The sequence below is a fragment of the Gossypium arboreum genome, chromosome 6, assembly GCF_025698485.1.
Source record: "Gossypium arboreum isolate Shixiya-1 chromosome 6, ASM2569848v2, whole genome shotgun sequence".
NCBI classification, from domain to species: Eukaryota; Viridiplantae; Streptophyta; class Magnoliopsida; order Malvales; family Malvaceae; genus Gossypium; species Gossypium arboreum.
In genome coordinates this window covers 142,889,618-142,910,822 of record NC_069075.1, presented here as the reverse complement: position 1 = coordinate 142,910,822, position 21,205 = coordinate 142,889,618, and the positions used below count along the sequence as shown (strand labels likewise).

The window sequence follows — 21,205 nt, the reverse complement described above, 5'->3', positions numbered from 1 at the left end:
CAATAAAAAGCATCACTAGTAGTAGTGGCTTATCCTCTAACGAGTGCAAAACCCAAAAGGTGCCAACCCATATATAGCTAAGGGGATTTTTCCAAAGGCATAGAGTTAAGTTTTTAGTTCTAATTAAATCTAAAAAAACGGGTGAAATAAGGGGTGAAATACACTTAAAAGATCACTAAATTATTAGTAAATTTACGTTTTGATCATTTAATTTTACAAAAGTTACAAAATCATCATTGAACTATTTGAAAGTTATTTAAGTTACTAGGCTGTTAAAATAGTTGATGTATGGCTTTCTCTGTTTGCACCGTCTGAACCAATCAAAAGTTCTCCTCCTTTTCTTTTATAGATCAATTTTTTCATGAAATAGCTTTGAACATCACAAATTTGTAGGCCAAAATCCAAACAACTTTCTTCTCTGATCTCCGACACTGACCGTCAGATTGACTTAGATTTAAGGTATGTTCTTCTACTCGTTGATGGGTATTGATCCACCGTATCGATCGTCAAATCATCGCTTGAAACTTGCTAGCTAGACTTTAAAAAAAAACGACTTAACAACCCAGTGATTTAAATAAAAACTTTCTAATAGTTCAATAACTTAAATGAAAATTTTCAAATAGTTTAATGACCATTTTTATAATTTTTGAGATTGAATGACCAAAACATAAACTTACTAATAATTTTAGTGATGTTAAGTGCAATTTACCCAATAAAATAAAATAAAATCTCTCAATTTCATCAAAGCTATGACATCGGATACATTGGCATTATTGTTGTTTTCGATATCCAAAAACAAATAGGGTCCAAAAAGAAAAAGTGAAGGGAAAAAAATGTTTGCTACTTTTGTAAGTAAGGTTTAATACAAACTTCCAAGCTTTGATGATCCCCTAGAGATACACCTATTGAAAATCCTCTTTAACTTATTATGTCTTTGGAAGTTTGTTTGTGAATTCAGTTCAACAAATATTCCCAAACTTGAATATGATTAAATGATTCATATGCTGAAGGTTAAGCCACAAACCAAGTGCCGTGCATAAAGGATCACCACTTGACCTAGCTAGGCTTCTGTTTCATAGCATCACAGTGACTAGCTCCAAGCCAAATGAGATATGGCCTGATTCAACTCTATAGTAGCTTTTACTGCAATTGATCTTTGTTTTTACAGGGAGATTAGCTTTCCCATACTTTTCGGCTCCTTGCTAGATTGGTTTTTTCGTCAATAGGTATATTGGTGATTGCTGATTGATATCCTACGTTAATGTTGCATTTCACTGTTGTCAATTTAGTGGCCCTGGGTCACTTAATGAGCTAAAAACAGGCATCTGTCAATCGAGTGGTAGGTTTATGTCATTTAAAATTTTAAATTTTCTAGTGATTTTGGGTTTAGATAATTTGTGTTTATTAGTCGAGTTTATAGGTCGATTATTTTTGTACCAGTAATTTTAATATTTTTTTCATTTGGGTTTAACACTCGAGTTTGAGTCATTTTGGATTACTTGTTTAAATTATTTTAGATTTGAGTCATTTCGAGTTCAAGTTGTTTTGAGTTAAACGATTTTAGATTCTTGACCTTTTATTATTAAGTTAAGTTGAATCAAATTCGAATTTAGATTACTACCGAAAACTTTAATTAGATCTAACCAATCCAGAAAATGAATCTTATACTTTTGAATGTAACTTAATAAGTCAAAATGCCAACAACCGTTGAGTGTAGTAGTAATATATATTGCATTTTTAGGGAGAAAATTTTAGTTCGAACGCTGAAGATTATATTATCGTAGGAAATAACCATGAACTTTGAAAAGATTAATCTTTATGTTTTATAAAACGAAATGAAAGATACTTTAATATTTTTTTTAAAAAAAAGACAAAATATAGTAAAATATTTATTTAATGAAAAAGCTGAATAAAATTTGGGGGTTGATCACAAAATAATAGACACCGGGATAGGCGGTGATTTTAGCCTTCAAAAACAATACAATTATACTAAACTCCTCTAAATTTTATAAAATTATAATATAATCTAATCATGAATTTACACTTTAATCATTTAAAATTTAATTTAATTTTAATCCTTAAAAACGAAATTCCGGGCATAACATTCCATGCAGATTAGTGATGAGACACATTACCATAGGAAACAAAAAACAATGTAATTTCACGTTGTCTTCAAAGTGCTCAACATCATTGTTACATGGTGTGAAAAAAGAATGATTTCAGACCCCCAATATATATATATCATATTCTTTGTTAATCATGAAATTTAACAGCAATTAATTATATGTCACCCAATAAAGTTCACTAATTTTGAAATTTCAAAAAAAAGAAAAAAGGTCATCTATGTCATGACCAATTTCAAAGTCATAGCAAACATTATTATAACTAATAATTTGTATTAATTAAGGAGATGTTGCATGCTTGCATTGATCCATTATCAGCAAATATTTTTTGTACAAATAAATCAAAAGTTTTACAAACTTTTAATGAAAACTAAATCTCACTTAATTGTGAAATTATAATAAAATTTATTATTTTTATAAAACAATAAATATTATTTTAAGGGTATCTTTATATTTTTATTTGTTATATAATTTTTTTTTAAAAATACGTACATATGATGGGATTTGAAATTGAAAGGACCTTTGGCTTGTATTTTGTTCCACTATTGATGTATGTACTACTCGTAAAACAACAAAACTTGATATATAGCCATTTAAAAAAAACAGCCTCGTCTTATTTTCTGTTGGAACGGAATTTGGACAAAATTAAGAGAGTTTGTAAAACAAATTCAAAGCGCAAGTGAGTCAAAGAGATAAGTAAAGAGAGAATTGACACACGATATTTGTTAACGCAGTTCAGATTCTTCAATCCTACATCTGCATAGCTTTGGTCAAAGAATGATTTTATTTTCCAATTGTTCGGATCACCTATTGACTCAAGCATAATCTACCTTTTACACAAAGAATAATTACAATCCCAATATTGGCTCTAATTGTATAAATCACTCTCCCTCTATACCTTATTTCATACAATTTCTCTCTATAACAAATCTCTAAAAAGGGAGCGTCTAAACACACCCCATACAACTAAAGAAGAATGTTGATCAAAATATGCCCTTCGACGTGATTAGCAAAAAGTGTTTTGATAAGCTTGAAATACTTATTTAAAGGCTAAAATTATCCAATTAATAATCTTGAATATTTATCACATAAAATCTTTCATAAACCAATCTTCCAACAGCTCTAAAGCTCTCTCTATAGGTAAGGACAAGGATAAACATTTTCTACACTTTAAACTTTTCAATATGATCAATTAAAGAGTTAAAGAGTTCTAACCAAACACCAACTATTGTTTTATCAAACATGTCACTACTTTGAAAGGTTGAAAACAATAACTGTCCATGAGGTCGTAACATCCCACGACCCAAGCAAAAAATTCGTTCTCATTCAAATAGAACATGGAAGGAGCAAATCAGAGACCCAACAGAAACCAAAACACTATCACATTCACTCACATAACTTATATGATTTTTTGTTATTCTTTTATAAGTTTATTACATAAGTATGCTTAATCCTAAGATTTTGACTTTTGATTTGGGGTTTAAATCAATTATATTTTATATATGTTTTTCATCTCAAAAAGAAAATATCAGTGATTTGGTGGATTATCTAATTTATTTGGATGATAACTTTTACTACTTTCAATCGGATTTATTTCATGTAAAACTTGTTAGATAAAAGAATATGTATAATTATGGTTTTAGTCCTGATCCTATACTAAAAGTTAAGATTTAATACTTCAGCTTTAATCTAATATAACTTGGCTCTCTACTTTTATAATATTATTAGTAGGTTCAAACTAATAGTCCCATTATTTGTTGTCATTAAAATGATGATGTACAATGCACTACATGTGTTCACAAACTACTAAATGTCAATGTAGCAATATTTTATAATCCAAATAAATATGTTTATCCAATAGGAAAATAAATAAATAAATGAATGCAGTTATTTATTTATTAAAAAACATATAATTAAAAATAAAATTAAAATTAATATGTATAGTTAAATTAAAATTAAAATTAAAATTTTATTTTGTATAATTACACCAAAATAAAAAATATATATATACATCATATTAGCCAATGAATCAAACTATCCTTAGTGCACATGTTATGATTTTGTCACTATCAAAACTCATCAAATTTAACTAAAATTTTTCTATTTAAAAATGTTTATAAACCAACTAATACTCCCAAAGGGAAAAAAACATTGTTTGATATGTGTAACATTCTCTTTTTATTCTATTTATAGGCATAATAATAGATTAAATAGAAGTCCACTATATAAATGTGCACTTTCATTTTTCATATGCCCTACCATTAATCTTGAATTATTGAGATATTCCATCTTTGTGCTCCGTAGACTCAAAAGAGATCCCATGTTTTATGGACTTTCCTTTTCTAAATTAAACTTTATAATATCAAATAAGCTAATTATATATATGGCCATTGTATTTGCCATCAATGAAATTAGTACTATGCTTTATTAAAGTAAAAAAAAAAAAGGAGGGTGGTATTGAGTCAAACGAATCGACTCAGACCTCGACCAGAGTCTGGCATTGAAGATTCTCCCGAGGAAATAAAATCTATTTTAGCTAGCTGTCAATCATCTACTTAAATAATCTTTATCCCTATCTCTTATTAAAAAAAAAATCACAACTAGTTTGATTAGTTTCTATATAATCGGTTTGTGTAGGTTGAGTGAGACTAGAGTTGAGATTTTTTGGTATTTGATAGTTAAATTGAGTTTGATTAAATTTAAAATCGAATTATGCCAAGTTTTTAAATGATTAAATTGGTGTTTAATCGATTTTTGTAGGTTGAATTAGATTCAAATCGTTTTTTTATTATAGAGTCTTAAGTATTTGGTAGTCAAATTAGATTTGATTAAATTTGGAATTGAGCTGTGTCAAACCCTTAAATGGTTAGATTGGTATTTGATTGATTTATACAAGTCAAGTTAGACTCAGATCGTTTGTTCTGGGGTCTTAGACCTTGGTATTTGGTGATTAAATTGGACTCGACCAGATTTGGAATTGAGCTATGTAAAATCCCTAAATGGAGGGACAAAACATCTTTAATATTATTTTCTCTATTCACAAGACTCAAATCTCAAGATTAGACATTAGAAAAATCAAAGATAAATTGCAACACTAGTCCCTTAAAATATGAGCTAAATTTTAAATTGATTCTTAAACATCACAAATATTCCAATTGAATCCTCAAAACTAAAATATCATACCAATCAAACCTTTACATTAGTCTAGTAATCAGCTTTGAGGTTAAATTTAGACAAATAAAAAAAGTTCCAATTGACTACTGAAATCTAAAGTACTATTCCATCCTTCTGTTAGTTTAATCGTCGGCTTTGACATTAAGTTTATGGAACATTTATGAAATCACCTTAGCCATCAAATTCATACATGTTTAAAAAAAAGAACAACACTAAATCTAAGTTAATATTTAATATCAAAGCTAAATGTTACACTGATGGAAGCACCTGACTGAAAAGAAACATTCAATTAAAACATTTATGATCAATTCATGATTTAACTAATAATTTAAGGATATCTAATGCAATTAACTTAAATTATATATTTGCAGGGGCAAGGCAAGCCTCCTTTTTTGAAATCTAGAATGATGGTGGTCTCAATTGGCAGGGGTCAACATGTCCCTTAAAGCAAAGTAGATGAGATCATAAACAAAGCCCAGAATTGAGCATACTTTGGGAGTGGGAACTTTTTAGTGGAAACACTTCATTAGGTTCAACATCTTTTATGTTTAAAGACCCTTTAATTCAATTAATTATGGTAATTAACCTGCTCTACACTAAAACAACTTTTGATCATTTCTTTAGTACATATGATTTTTTTTAATTGTTTACAAAACAGAAAGAGAAAAGAAAAGTTACAAATTGTTGAAAAGTTGGATTCCTCATGTTGGCAATGGCACCTACTCTTATATATATATATATATATACACACATATATACCATGGTCCTCTACTTGCTCTAAACGTTTTCTCTTTTTTAACTTCTCTTTTGCAAGCACCTAGTGGACCCTAATCTCATTTGGAAAAAGCCTTAGAGCTAATTATCTTGAATTGTTTGACAACTTTGTTGTTGGGTTAATTATTTGGCTTTCAAATGAAAATTAGATTGCTTTGATTATTCTATGAGCAAATTAAAGAAACACACAATTAGATTGTATTAAATAAGTATATCTGTAATACGGGTGAAAAATATATGATAAATATATTTATTAAAATTGATAATAAAAAATAAATAATACTTTAGTTAAGAAGGCCATTCAATAGTGATGTTAACAGCCTAGTAACTTATTGAACTTGAATTACTAAAACATAAACTTACTAGTAATTTAATAACATTAGGTGTAGTTTACTAAAAAATATAAAAATACATAAATACACTCACTTTGTAAAAGGAATGAGAAACGTGATTGATGGATGACAATAACTTAGTCAAACACAAAAATAATAATATAAATCAATAGATCTTTTCCACAATATTGTGTTATGTTAATTATTTATTAAATTATAATTTTGTCCCTCTACTAAGCTCAAAATTGGAGTTTAATTCTTATATCTTAATTTGGCATAATTTGGTATCTACTTGTATAATGTCATTAATCAATCTAAATAATTAACAACATTAACTATTCCAATTTAAATTCGATGTAATTTTTCTTAAAACATTCTTTTAATAAGAAATGATTTATGTCAGCATAATGAGCTAGAAAAGGTATTTTCCAAAAAGAGTATGAGTTTTAAACGATTAACAAATAATATTATAAAAGTATAAAAATCAAATTATATCAAGTTAAACTACGGAAACTAGGCTGAACCCAAAAAACTATAGAAACTACATATCAAATTTTAACATAATGGGAGGACCAAAACCATAATTTAACCTTGATTATTAAATGGTAGGGATTGGTAGTAAGAAATTGTGATCTCTTGGAGATTATATACAGGTGATAATGTTGGGATATTTTCTTTTTTAGTATAATTATAAGTGTTTTAACTCGTTTTATATGTCTGAGTTTAACCATATTTAAAATTCAAGATCCAAATAGTTGAAAAAGAAGTTTACGGCCAATTGCCGAATTCTTCAATACATGGGTTGATTAATATTTTATTACAAAGAATAGTGAGGGGGGTTCATGGAGCATGAAGGCGCATGGGGTGTGTACCCATCATTCACCCCTCGTGCGTGTTATTTATCAATGGCGGCTCACTCACCTTCAATTATCATCATTAATGGCATGGAGCCAAAACAGAAACCTCTTAGATAATAGTGTATAGTAAGTAATCATTTCTTTTTCTTTAATTTTTTTTCAATTAATGTCATGTCAGCTAATGAAGAGAGTGTGGAATAGGGAAAAGTATGTGGGAGACAACCCAAAAACATTTGAAGGGCTATCACCAGTTGACATAACGTCTTTTTAGGTCCATTGTGGGTCACACCCTCCACTTTAAAATCTCTTGGTCTAATTCTAGTTTTAGTCCTTCTAATATATTGAAATTTGAGGTTTAATCCTCTTTTTAATTTGGTATAATTTAAACTCTCTATTTTTATAATATTTTCCTAAATTCAAATTGATAACAATGTTATCTAATATGATAATGTTATAAGTAGATATCTTTAACTATTATTTGATCATACAATTAGAGTTACGTGAAAATTCAATCAATCATTTTTAAGAAATAATAAATTTATATGTGAATTGAATATTTAAAATTTTTTTAAAAGAAAATTTTGTGTCACCATTTAATTAGCTGCAAATAACATTCTTATCAATTTAGAATTATTAATAACATTGTAAAAGTAAATGATAAATTATGTCAAGTTAAAGTAGAGGATCAAATAACAAGTGCTGATATATTGATAAGACACATTGTATTTTCAGATAAAAAACTTAGGTTTGAACCCCAGAGATGATGTTGTGGAGAGAACAACCATAAATTTCGAAAGGATTGATCGTCATGGATTGTAAAATGGACATGCAGAAATTTACTTTTTGAGTTTTGATATTGCATAGATAAAGAATTTTAAAGGATTTGAATTCGGATTTTTGTGGACCTCAATATTCAAAGACTTACTTTGGAAATTTTGAAATCATTTTTTTTTTTTGTAGATTTGGGTATTGGACTGATAATAGTATTTAATTTAAATTTAAATTTTAATATTAATACTAGGATAATTTATTAATAATAAATGGATTCAGATTTTAAGTAAATTTGTGAACTCAAATTTAAATAAAGCAAAAATGTAGCTATTTGACTTGCTACTATTCTTACATATTATCGGTAGTCTAAATTGATAATACTATTAGTTGTTATTGACAAAATTATACAATTAGAATGACATGAAAATCTAATTAACTGTATTTGAACAAATAATATGTATGCATGTCAGCAGATTACTTAATACTACTTTAGAAGGAAATCTTCATCATTATGTAAACAGTAGCAAGTAACAATGTTATTAATTTAAACCTACCAACACTATTATAAAACTTAAAAGGATTCAAATTATAAGTAGAGTGACCAAAAACAAAATTAGACCAAAACTCTTTTCTCTCTCCCACTCTTCAAATGTATTTATATATATACCAGCACCTCGTTCCCTAGCTCCCCATCCTCAACTTCCCTTTAATCTCTCTCGTAAAAATCCCTAAAATTTTTTTTCTTTTAGTTCAAGACCTTTGCTTCAATGGCTGATGCAGGTGGTTCAGCCGTCTCTAAGAGGATGTGGTGCTCGGTTCCCGAAAGACTCCAGCTGCATATGGCCATGTTGGCCTTGCAGTTCGGATATGCAGGGTTCCATGTTGTTTCTCGAGCTGCCCTTAACATGGGCGTTAGCAAACTCGTCTTCCCAGTCTACAGAAACATCATTGCTTTCCTTCTCCTCCTCCCATTTGCATATTTCCTCGAAAAGTAAATACAAATATACATATTATATATATATATATATATATTACATGCATAGGTAAAAGTATTATAAAACTCTTATATTAAGAGTTTGATTATATTTATCTTTTTATTTAAAATTAGATAAATTAATCTTTATATCTTAGATTAAAGAATAAATTGGACCTTCTATCAAAAATTTTATTCATTTTACTGTTAAAATTAATTCATATATGCCAAAATAAGGTACATTTGGTATTATTTTATTAATCATACTAGCTTTTAATAGTAGAAATAGATAAAATTTTTAATAACAATGATTATTTTACTCTTTAATCTAATAAATTTGGATTAATTTATCTAATTTTAAATAAAGGGCAAAATGGAATTTCACTTAATATAGAGCAAATACTTTTACCTACAAGCATGATATGCTTTTTAAATTAAAACCCTAACTTGATTCTTCTTTGTTCCACAGGAAGGACCGACCAGCCATTACACTAAATTTTCTTTTACAGTTCTTCCTCTTAGCTCTTGTCGGGTATGCTTTAAACACACATAAAATGTAAAGAACAATGGGAAAAGAAAAACATAAAAAGCTAACCCTATTTTTATTTTTCAGGATAACAGCAAATCAAGGTTTCTATTTGCTTGGTTTGGATAACACATCACCAACCTTTGCATCTGCAATACAAAACTCAGTCCCCGCCATTACTTTTCTAATGGCTGCTTTGCTTAGGATAGAAAAAGTGAGGCTTGATCGAAAAGATGGGATATCAAAGGTAATAGGAACAGCCTTATGCGTGACTGGTGCATCAGTGATAACATTATACCAAGGTCCAACCATATACAGTCCAAGACCACCATTGAATAGACCCACACCACCTATGTTTGTTTCTTTGGGTGACGCAAATGGAAAGAATTGGACACTTGGTTGTTTGTTTTTGATCGGTCATTGCTTGTCTTGGTCTGGTTGGCTAGTGTTACAAGCACCGGTGCTGAAGAAGTACCCGGCTAGACTCTCGGTTACGTCCTATACATGTTTCTTTGGTCTCATTCAGTTCCTTGTTATTGCTGCGGTTTTTGAAAGGGATGCTCAAGCTTGGGTTTTTCACTCTGGTGGTGAACTCTTCACTATTCTCTATGCGGTTAGTAGAAACCATTTATGCAATTTTCTTCTTTTCTTAATGGGAATTTGTGTTTCGGGATACGTTTAGATTATTAATCTAACGTTTAAGTTATTTCGGAGGACTATGCCAAGTGACCAGTTTATTGGTCCTGCAACCTCTTTTCCAACAATGTTTTCGGGTCCTAATAGTTACTTACTATGTCACGACTTAGATTTTTTGAGCACCTAAATATATATTTCTAAGTAAAATTATCAAAGTCCTTATATTAAGAGTCAGATTATATTTTACTTTTCTACTCAAAATATGGATAAATTAGTTTTTATATGTTAGATCAAAGAATACATTGGTCTTTTCTATTAAAATTTTATCTATTTGTACTGTTAAAAACTAGTATGGCTAATAGAATAATCATACAATATCACATGATATACTATACATGTACTTCAAATTGACGTACATAGACCATTTTAACAATAGAAATGAATGAGATGTTTAACAAAATGATCAATTTACTTTTTGATCTAATATATAAGGATTAATTTATTTTTTTTGAGTAAAAAATATAAAATATGCAATCGAACTCTCAAGTACTCTATTATACTTTTACCCTATCTTTTATGTATACTATTCACACTTTTAACAACATAAACACCCGACCAATTAATGGTTCTAACACCCAAATATATCTTTTAACATAAAAGATGGTTATCAAATACCATTAGCTACTTGGGAAATTGGCCAAATGGTACTAAAATAAACATTTTAGGCACATGGAGAAGAGAGAAATAATCTTTGTTGAAATTCTTAGCACAGATTGGCTTTTTTCTTTTATTTTGTAGAGTGTGAATCTTTGTGCATGTTAATTACTTTATTGTACATGCATAACAAAAGCAATGCCTACAGCTATCTTTTATGTGCATAGTATTTTAAGACCCAAAAATTTTTTGGTGTGGAAATGAAATGTGCAGGGAGTGGTGGCATCGGGGATTGCATTTGCTGTACAAATATGGTGCATTGACAGAGGTGGCCCTGTCTTCGTTGCTGTTTATCAACCTGTTCAGACTCTTGTTGTCGCTATTATGTCTTCCGTTGCTTTAGGCGAAGAGTTCTATTTGGGAGGGTAAGTGGGTCATTTTGTTTCTCCTTTTTCAACAATTAATAATGGGTTAATTGCACTATACATCCCCCAATTATTACAGTACTTTTTAAATCTTCAAAGTACCAATATCACATCAGTTAGATCCTTCTGTCAACTTATTTATCAGCTTAATAGTTAACTGCTAGCTTGAATATAATGTGAAGCATGTGGAAAAATAGGCAACTTAGATCCAATGTCTTAAAAAAGTATTGATATTTGTCTTTTTAATGCGCTAGATCCAAATTATCTTTACAATAGGTACTATTCAAAATTTGATCACACATTTAAAATTAAGTGCTCCCATCAACCTAGCAAGGGCGAAGTTAAGAATCAAGTGATGGGAGACTGAGATAAAACTAAAAAAATTCAGGTGTCCAAAATTTAAAAAATTTGTATTAAAATGGCTTAAATTGATTTATTTTTTTTTAACTTTTGGAAAAAACTAAAATTACAACTATTCCATTTAAATAAAAACTAAGAGAGATTAAATTGAACAATATACATTTAGGAGATACTAGAATTATAATTATACTATTTAATCAAGAAAAGTTGAGGCCCTTGACTACGTCCTTACAACCTAGTCGTTAATTTAAAACATCTATACCGATCACATCGCTAACTTAAATTTAACATATTTAAAACCAACTAGTTAAGTCCAAATTATCCATATAATATATAGACTCGTATTTACAATTTGATTGCTTGTTTTAATTATCTTTCATCCATTTAACACTATTTTCCTTGTGGTAAAACACTATATATTACAGTATCATAGGGGCAGTGCTGATTATAACGGGATTATATTTAGTGCTATGGGGTAAAAGCGAAGAAAGAAAATTCGCAGCTCAAGAAAAAGCCGCAATTCAATCGTCAACGGCGGAGCACGGCAACAGCAGAGCATCGAGCCATATCAAAACATCCCTTACTCAGCCACTTTTGCCACCTTCAACGGAAAATGTTTGACCCCTAAAGAAAATTCCTAAACTTTCAACCATTCTGCTTTGCTGCAAAAAATGAAAGAAACAAATGGGGAAAAAACGAAGCACTACCCTATATCAGAAAGTTTGTGTGTGTATGATTTTTTTTTTTTAATTTCTTTTCTTTTTCTTTTTCCTTTTTAATTTAGTCGTCAATGGCTGTTCTCTGAGTAGCAGAGAGGGTTTTTGAAAGATGATGATGATCACTGTCACAGCTGTGTATGATGGCTTATGGGGGGCCTGAAATTCTCCATATGCTTTTTTATATGTTAGTCTTATGGTTTGTTTTAAAGATAAAAAGATAATGCAAATTATCAAGTTAAATTGCTCAAAATCATCATCATGCATGTATCCAAATGGACCCACGAACTTAAATAATATGAAATCCTTTTTTAATTAAAATGATAAATTAACATTTAATCCTTCAATTTGATAGGTTTTCTCAACTTAGTTTCTAAGAGGACAAAGCCAAAATTTTTTTAAAAAGTAAAAAATAAATCATATTTTTTGAGTGCAAATTTACCATTATATTTACTTGTAATTTTAAAATATTAAAAAGTTACAAAATAATTTTACCATTTTGGGAGCTTGTCCCGTCTATGCCCTTAGTCTCTAAATTTTTTTAATCCACATTAATCCTAAAATTTAACAAATTTCTTAATGAATGTAAATAAAATTAAAATTAAAATTTTGTTATATAATGATAACAAAATAATCCGATTCAGAGTCTGATACAAAATCTAACTTGAAAAATCGACTTGAAAACCCCTAAAAAATAATTTCAAATTCTTAGAGGAGGACAATCCAGACCCCCTTTTTTAATCCTTTTCTTCTCTAGTTCTTCATCCTCTCCCTCGATTTCTACATCCCTTAATCCAATATATCAACAAAATTAAATTTAAAAAATTATCAAATTCAATTAGCAGACGATACTTCACCCAAAGTTAAACAAATTCCCATCATACCAAACAAGCTGTTTGGAAATATATGAATGCTCATAATAAAGATAAATTAGAGACCGACAGCATAGCACCAAACCCTACATTTTGGAAGGTAACTAAATTTATATATTATGTTGGAAGGGAGCGAAAGAAATGACATGCAATGAGAAATGACAAACATATAATATATAATACAGTATCATTTCATATTAAATTATATTATATAGTATAGGTAAGTGATATGACCCATAAAGCTTTTAGAAACAACCAAGGGGAAAAGCAAAATAGGTGCATTGGGTTTCAACTATAAATTTTAAAACAAAAAGATGTTAGAGAAATATAAAAAATATATATTATTTATTTAGTGGAGATAAGCAAAAAATTGCCAAAATTAAGGAACTAACGAACCTTTTAAGAAGATTGACTTAATTAGAAGTGTCTTGGTTCAAATCCTTCATCCCCCACCTCTTAAATTATGTACTGAAAATAGAGTTAAAAGCAAAAGGTGGGTGAAGGGATCCCAAGATTAATGCTTTAATTAATATTAAAGAGATTGACATCATTAGGGAATTTTTAATTATCACATTAATTAGTAAAATCTTTTTCAAAGGCAATAATCCCCTTTTCTTTTTCTTCAGCAATCAAAATATGCTTTAATGATGTGAATGGAATATGCATCATTTTGTTTCTCTTAGAACTTTTACTTATCTTTCTTGTCTTCCAATTAATTAATTACTCTTTCTTTTGTCTACACAAAGTTTTTGTCTCAATGCATTGTCCTAATTAACTGCAAATCCTACATAGTTTTTAACTTTATTTTGAAGATTGAGTTTTAATTTGATTGATATCGGTATTGTCGTTAGTGTAAGAGATCATGGATTCGAGTGCGTTGAAAATGTATTATCCTCCTATTTAAGGGTTGGGAAGGGGTTATAGGTAGTTCTATGCATTGTATCAAAAAATTGCATATAAGAAAAATATATATAGCTAGTATTATATATGTGCATATATTCTTATATATTTACAAGAATAACTATGTAATTGATTTTATAAATAAATAAAAATTCACACCATTTGTTTAAATTTAAAGTATTAATTTTTTTTCTGTTTGTTTTATGGTTCATAAACATTAATATTTTTAAGTTTTATGGCTATCTCTCTTAACAATGTTGTCTCCAAGAATCAAATTGAGTTCCCTTCCTAAAAGTGCCATGTATGGTAAAAGTATCATGGAGGCCTTTGTATTAAGAGTCAGATTGCATTTTACCCTTCTACTAAAAAAATGAGTAAATTAGTCCTTGTATGTCAAAATGACGTACCTGTGGCACGCCACGTGTGGCTGCCTTGTTATTTTGTTAATCACACCAGTTTTTAACAGTAGAAATGAATAAGATTTTTAACAAAAAAGACTAGTTTGCTTTTTGATTTAATGTATAGGGATTAACTTGTCCATTTTTTTAGTAAATAGGGTAAAATGCAATATAACTCGTAATACATGGCCCTTTATATAATATTTTTACTTGCAATGTTCTCAATATTTATTTACATCATTTTTTTTGGATAAGTATTTGTATTTTATCCAAGAAGCAGTAAAATTGATACAAAGAACGAAGAACAACAATGTTTTGTACAACAAGTCAAAGAATCAAAGAACAAAAAAAATCAATTCAACAAATTCTAAATCAAACAAAATTGCATATTATAACGATCCAAAAAATTAGTAAGCTTTTCGGTAAGACGACAACAGACCACTTTCCAAATTCTTGCTAATAGATGATTCACAGAAATTACAGGTTCACCAAAAAATCTACCATTTCTTTTGCACCAAATGAAATACACATAAACATTCCAAACCAACTTAAAAAGATATGAGATAAGGGACTTACCCTTAACGAGTTACTACCCAATATAGTTCTTCTTCTTCTATGAATCAACCATACTCCCGATACCACACAATTCCAGAATTCTACGTCATTTTTATTAACTATCAAAATGCATTTTTTTCTTTTCGTGTACTTTTATTTGATTATCTAATAATAATAGCCATGTTTTAACCCACCAACCCCACAAAAGAAAATTTTTGTCGTAGTTTTGAATTTTTAATAATTATAAGCAATAGACTTGAGTTTGTTCCATATCAAGTCAAAGCACTAAAAAATAAATTAATCCTACAAATATATTTTTCAATATTAAAATTTGTACTCTCAAAATTTATTACCATCTCAACCAATAGTTTGTAAATAATCATATATTTAATTTCCATATATAGTGAAATTTTTCACAAAAAGTAAAGTTTCGACGGAGACCGTGCACGTTTCACGATCCGCCCATAAAAGTCTCGGCCAATGACACATGGAAGCAGAACAGCTTGGGCAGAACCACTCCTTAGGGAAAGAAAGCATAGGCCATTAGATTGAATGGTCCAATACGAGCAGATATTAATTTGGGTCTCTAGGCCTTCCTTCTTGGGTATCAAACACCTTTCACATTATTTTCTTCGGGGTTAATTATATAATTAGGACCAAACGAAACATTTGTTTAATGATAATGTTGAGGTCTTGAAATTGAAAATTAAGAGTTAGCGTTGGATTGAATCGAGTAAAAAATTTTAAGTTATTCGAGTTGATGAGTCCTATTTTATCGTCTTAACTCAATTTTTATTCAAATCAAATCGAGTGAAATGAAATTTGAGTCGAATAAATCAGTTCGAATTAAATTTAAAAAAGTAAACAAGTCAAGATGAAATCTTGCTGACAATATGACTAAATTCCAAGTTAGAGCAGGTAAATTTGAGTCATACATATTTGAAAAACTCTTTTAGAACAAAAAAGAAAAAAGAAAAGAAAAAGACAATTTAATATGATAAACTGATTTGAGGAATGTACATTGATTTGCGGAATGTACATTGATTTGCTACTGTATTCAACACCATAATTGTTAAAATCAGGCTAAACAAACCGATTAAATTGAGAATTAACACCAACCTAAAATAATAAGAAATAATTGATGGAATTGAAATAAAAATCAATCGAATATAATTTTATAATATTTTTAATAATTTATTTATTTAAAATTGAGTTAAATTTAAATCGATTAAATTGACTCAACCGATTACCTATCCAATTTTAAAAACCATGTATCATTCATCCAATATTAGGTACAAAGAAGTAACACCCATGCTTGCTTTTAGTTGGAATATGCTTACAAAGCAATCTGACATGTCATATGACATTTATCAGTTAACATTTAATTTTAGTCCTTTTATTATACTCAAATTTTAAAATTAATTTTCATATTATTTCACTAGCTTAAATAATTTGATAATTTTAATTAAAATATTAATATAAAATTTAAAAATAAAACATTTTTTTATTTGATGAAATTGAGAGATCAAAATGTAATTTAACTTTTAATATAAACATTTACAACTTAATTAGTATTAAATAATTAATAAAATGTCATTTCAAACACAATTATGGGTTATTAACCCAAAATTATGGTTAGTTAAGATATTATTACTGATTAAATATGATATGTTTTTGTTTAAATTATTAAATACGAAGTAAATAATGGAATAAGATTTTTATAAGAAGTGATTAGAAAGTCAATGTCGAGCATTTATTTCTAATTAAACTTTCCATTGAAATAAAAGAAGGTAGATAAAATTGGTAACATGCATATGTTTAGCAAGTTTTATTTAAACATTATATAATTCATAGCATTTGTTATTTATATTTGTAATGATATATATGAGATTTAATGAAATAAATGTTAGAATATAGTAAGATAATGAATATAATTATAGTAGGTTTGTAGAATTAAGATAATTTGTATTATAATAAATATAAATTAATGAATGTTCAAAATAAATTTAAATTAATTGTTGATATTTATTAAAATAATAAAAAATTTAGAATTTTTAAAATGAACTTATGAAGTCAATGTTTTATACATTCATTTTCTACTCTAAATAGTTGTTTTAAAATATTGTTAGAGTCTGACTTTAAAAATAAAACTAATAATTAACATTTATAATATCTTGAAAATGCGTGTTTAGTTAAAAATGACATAGTATGATAAAGTTGGGGTGTAGTTTAGGTTCTAAAACGGACGCTCTCTGGGTTTGTTTTCTTAGATCCAAGTATGGAATGAAGGAGGTATGTCGGATTGTTTTTCTCGGGGACATTGTTCTATCCTTTGGAGGGCCCTTTCTAAGGTTTGGCCCCTTCTCCAATAAAATTTGCTTTGGTCTATTGGTAATGGGAATAGTATTAGATGATGGAAGGACCCATGGATCCTAGATAATTGAGGTCAGTAGTCCTAGATAATTGGTTTAGTTTATGCACTGATGGTGCAATACATGTAGGCTATGGAACTGTTATAGCTGGAGGAGTATTACTAAATGGAAAAGGCGAGTGGATCATAGGCTATAACAGATTAACTCTTATCTAAGATAAGCAATTTGTTAGGGTGATGATTCAAACAGATTGTTTGGAGGCGATCAAGACCAGTCAAGCTACTTCCTTCAATGATTCGAACTCTACTCTTATTAGAAAAATTCATCAACGTTTAGCCAATATTGGAGTTTGGGACATGCAACCCATGCCCAGGGAGTCTAATAATATTGTTGATTGTTTGGTTAAAATGGCTTTTGATACAAGACAAAATCTGAAGGTGTTTGAAGATATTCCAAAATAGGTTCTAACAATCACTCCGGTCGTTAAAGCAAGCAACAGCCTCGTTCAAAGTTTTTATGTGCAGTTAGTTTATTTTTTCGATTTAATTTCTTTAAACAAAGAAAGATATAATATCATTTATTGCAATATTAACATAACAATAATTGTATAATAAAATGTGTAATATTTTTTATGACAAAACTAATAATCCTTTTATACACTTTGTGTTCATAAAGTTACCAATATTGAAATAGTTGTAATATGTATGGTAGTAGAGTTATTTATTTTTTAATAAAATTATGATATCCATAATTAAGAATGTATATCCAAATCTACATTAAATACAAATTACATATTAAACAAGTATCATTCAAATAAATCTTAAAAGAGGATATAATTGATTTAATTTGATATTAATGTAAAAGCAATAATCTCTATATAAACTACCAATTACCAAAGCTCAAATGCTATCCTTTGCCATCCCCCATTTTCTTTTTTCCTTTCTCATTGTTGTAAGGTTGTTGTTAATGATTAGCATGGAGAACAAAAGTTCTAATATTAGATTCATGCTACTTTTTTTGGGTTTATGTTGTTTTTTGATACTTTGTGTTGCTGTTCCTACAACAAGTAAGGGCAATATTTTACCTGTTTAAGTTTTTTTTTTTAACAATTTGGTTAATTAATTTATACAAAACTTCTTTGATATTTATTTATATATTTTATATAGGAAACCTCAAGTTAAATGAGGAATTACTCCCTCTTCCCTCCAAAATTTACTTCCTCAGGTTTCTTCTCTATCTTTCAAGTTTTATATATATATATATATATATATATTAGTTGATATTTTACCGTTAAAGTTTTTAAACTCTAAAAATAGAATAATATAACAATATATTTTAGGGAGAAAAATAAACTCCTTTGATAGATTCTTAATCTTAAAATAAAAGAGATACTTTTGAATGAGCATTAATACCAACAATTAAGGGCGTAATTAGAAGGGCAAACAGTGGCTCTAGCCACCTTAGCTAAGGGGCATAATATCCCTTTTAGTTATGTGGTATTCGATTTGAGCCTTTTTTTTAACAATAATTTTAGATTTGATCTCTCAAACTTTTAAAATTTTATTTTGACCCCTCCAATAATGAATTGTTGGCTTCACCTCTGCTTACAATTTTGAATATTGTTGTCTTCTTAAACAATTGCCATTTTTAGGAGAAAAAGATTAATTAATTATCTTTATAAATTTGCTTCTTAAAAGTATATATAATTAATAATTAGATTAAGGTTGTATATATGATTATATTTTGCAGGATGTGAAAAAATCAAATGAAGCTAAAGAAATGTCGGGACATGAATTCAATGAAGAAAGGATGCTAATCGAAACCATAGATTATGCAGAAACTGGTTCCAACACTAAGCATGATCCTTTAGCTCCTCCTCCTTTAATCTAAATATTTTATATATTTATATTATTGCAATAAATCTCTATTTTATATATAGAGATCTCATTTCTAAAAGAATCTTTATTTTAATATGTTTTTATCTATATCTTTATATTCTTATTATAAATTTGCTCTTTTTGACATAATACTTAAAACTACCCATAGTCTTTTCCCAACTTTTAAATAGGAGAATAATTCACTTGAATGACTTAAACCCACGTCTTCCTATATAAACAATCGAACTAAAATTCAATTATCCTTAGTATTCTTTAAAAACCTAAACCATCTCCCCTAATTATTTTGAAGCAATTATTAAGCATATAATTATTATGGATTTTGGAATTTTTAGCCGTATTTGAACAATTGAGCAAATATTATAATTTGACATATTACAAACCCTTCTTAAAACGTCTTATTATATTATCACTAAGTTGAATACCTTGGCCATGAAAGTATAAATTAATTAATTAATTAATTTCCTTATAAAAATGGAAATTAATTAATTTTATTGCAATTAGTTTTTTAATGGAGAAATTAATGTTTTAATTTCAATACAAAGAGCAAAATTAGAAACTCATACAATTTCCTTATAGATCAGTATATATACACCTATTAATTAATATCAACAATCACGTTCAATTTAATCCAAATATTTAATTTTCAAGTTTGGAGAAAAATATCATATCTAAATTTATTATTTCCTTAATATTATATTTAAATATAGGGTAAACTATACCATTTGTCTTTAAACTTTGATTAAAATTATATTTAAGTCACCCAGTTTTAAAAGTTACATAATTGTCACTAAAGCTATTGAAATGTTACATTTGGTCACTCATCCGCTACCTTCCATTAAGAGGATGACGTAGCACATTAATTTAAAGGGTTAATAACTAATTTATCCCTTAAACTATAACTAAAATATCGATTTGATATTTTTAAAATTATTAACTAAATTGGTTATTAACTCTTTAAATTAACGTACTACGTAATCCTTTTAGAGGAAGTTAACGAATGAGTGACTAAAATGTAATATTTCGATAATTTTAATAACAATTATAATTTTAATCAAAGTTTAGAGGCAATTGATGTAATTTACCTTTAAATATATTACTTTATCTTTATTTTCAACTCCTTAAATCACGCCCAAAATATCAATTTAGTTTCTTTTTATTCTATTTATTTTTCTTTGATCTTATTAATGCACTAAGTTCATATTTAATCATTGCATGGCACAATATAAATCTATTTTTACTATTAAAAACGGGCCCATGTACATCAACAAGAGGTACACGTGGCATTCCATGTTTTACTGTTTGGTTAATTTGTCAACCACGCCAATTTTTAACCATATAAAGGGAAGAAATTTTTAAAAGAAATGACCAATTTACTCTTTGATCTATCCATCCTTTGAATAAAAAAGATAAAATACAATTTAACTCTTAATATAAAGACTTCCATAATACTTTTACTATATTAGATTACATGTTCCACAATACAAGCAGATAAAAAGAGGGACCAAATGGGCTAATTTGGGTTTATTGGCATTCTTTCTTGGGTATCTCAACCATCTAACCCTATGTGCAAGACTTCTCTGAAGTCTAACCCCAACGAGTATCAAACACCTTTCACATTATTTTCTTTGTGGTTTAACTATATAATTAGAAGCAAATGATACATGGTTTAATGGTATGTATGACTCGAGTTTCACTTTATATAAATATTTGTGTTTAATTAATATGATGATTTATTCTATTGAAACTATTATAACTTTAACCATATAATAACTAGGATGAAAAATTCTAACTTGAATTGTAAAATTGATTAAATTTTTAAATTTTAATTTTTGTTATAATGTCTAGAATTATCTATAACCCTTCTTTAACTTTTAAAATGAGGAGAAACG

At 28.2% G+C, this 21,205-nt stretch overlaps 1 protein-coding gene across 1 annotated transcript; it reads left to right on the top strand.

The window, feature by feature from the left end:
- Window positions 1-8,688: 8,688 nt before the first annotated feature.
- On the top strand, window positions 8,689-12,574 carry LOC108454420 (protein WALLS ARE THIN 1-like). Its single transcript, XM_017752876.2, has 5 exons — window positions 8,689-9,022; window positions 9,474-9,536; window positions 9,618-10,143; window positions 11,094-11,245; window positions 12,031-12,574. The coding sequence occupies exons 1-5, from the start codon at window positions 8,799-8,801 to the stop codon at window positions 12,224-12,226; spliced, it is 1,161 nt and encodes a 386-aa protein (XP_017608365.1). The 5' UTR covers window positions 8,689-8,798; the 3' UTR covers window positions 12,227-12,574.
- Window positions 12,575-21,205: the final 8,631 nt, after the last annotated feature.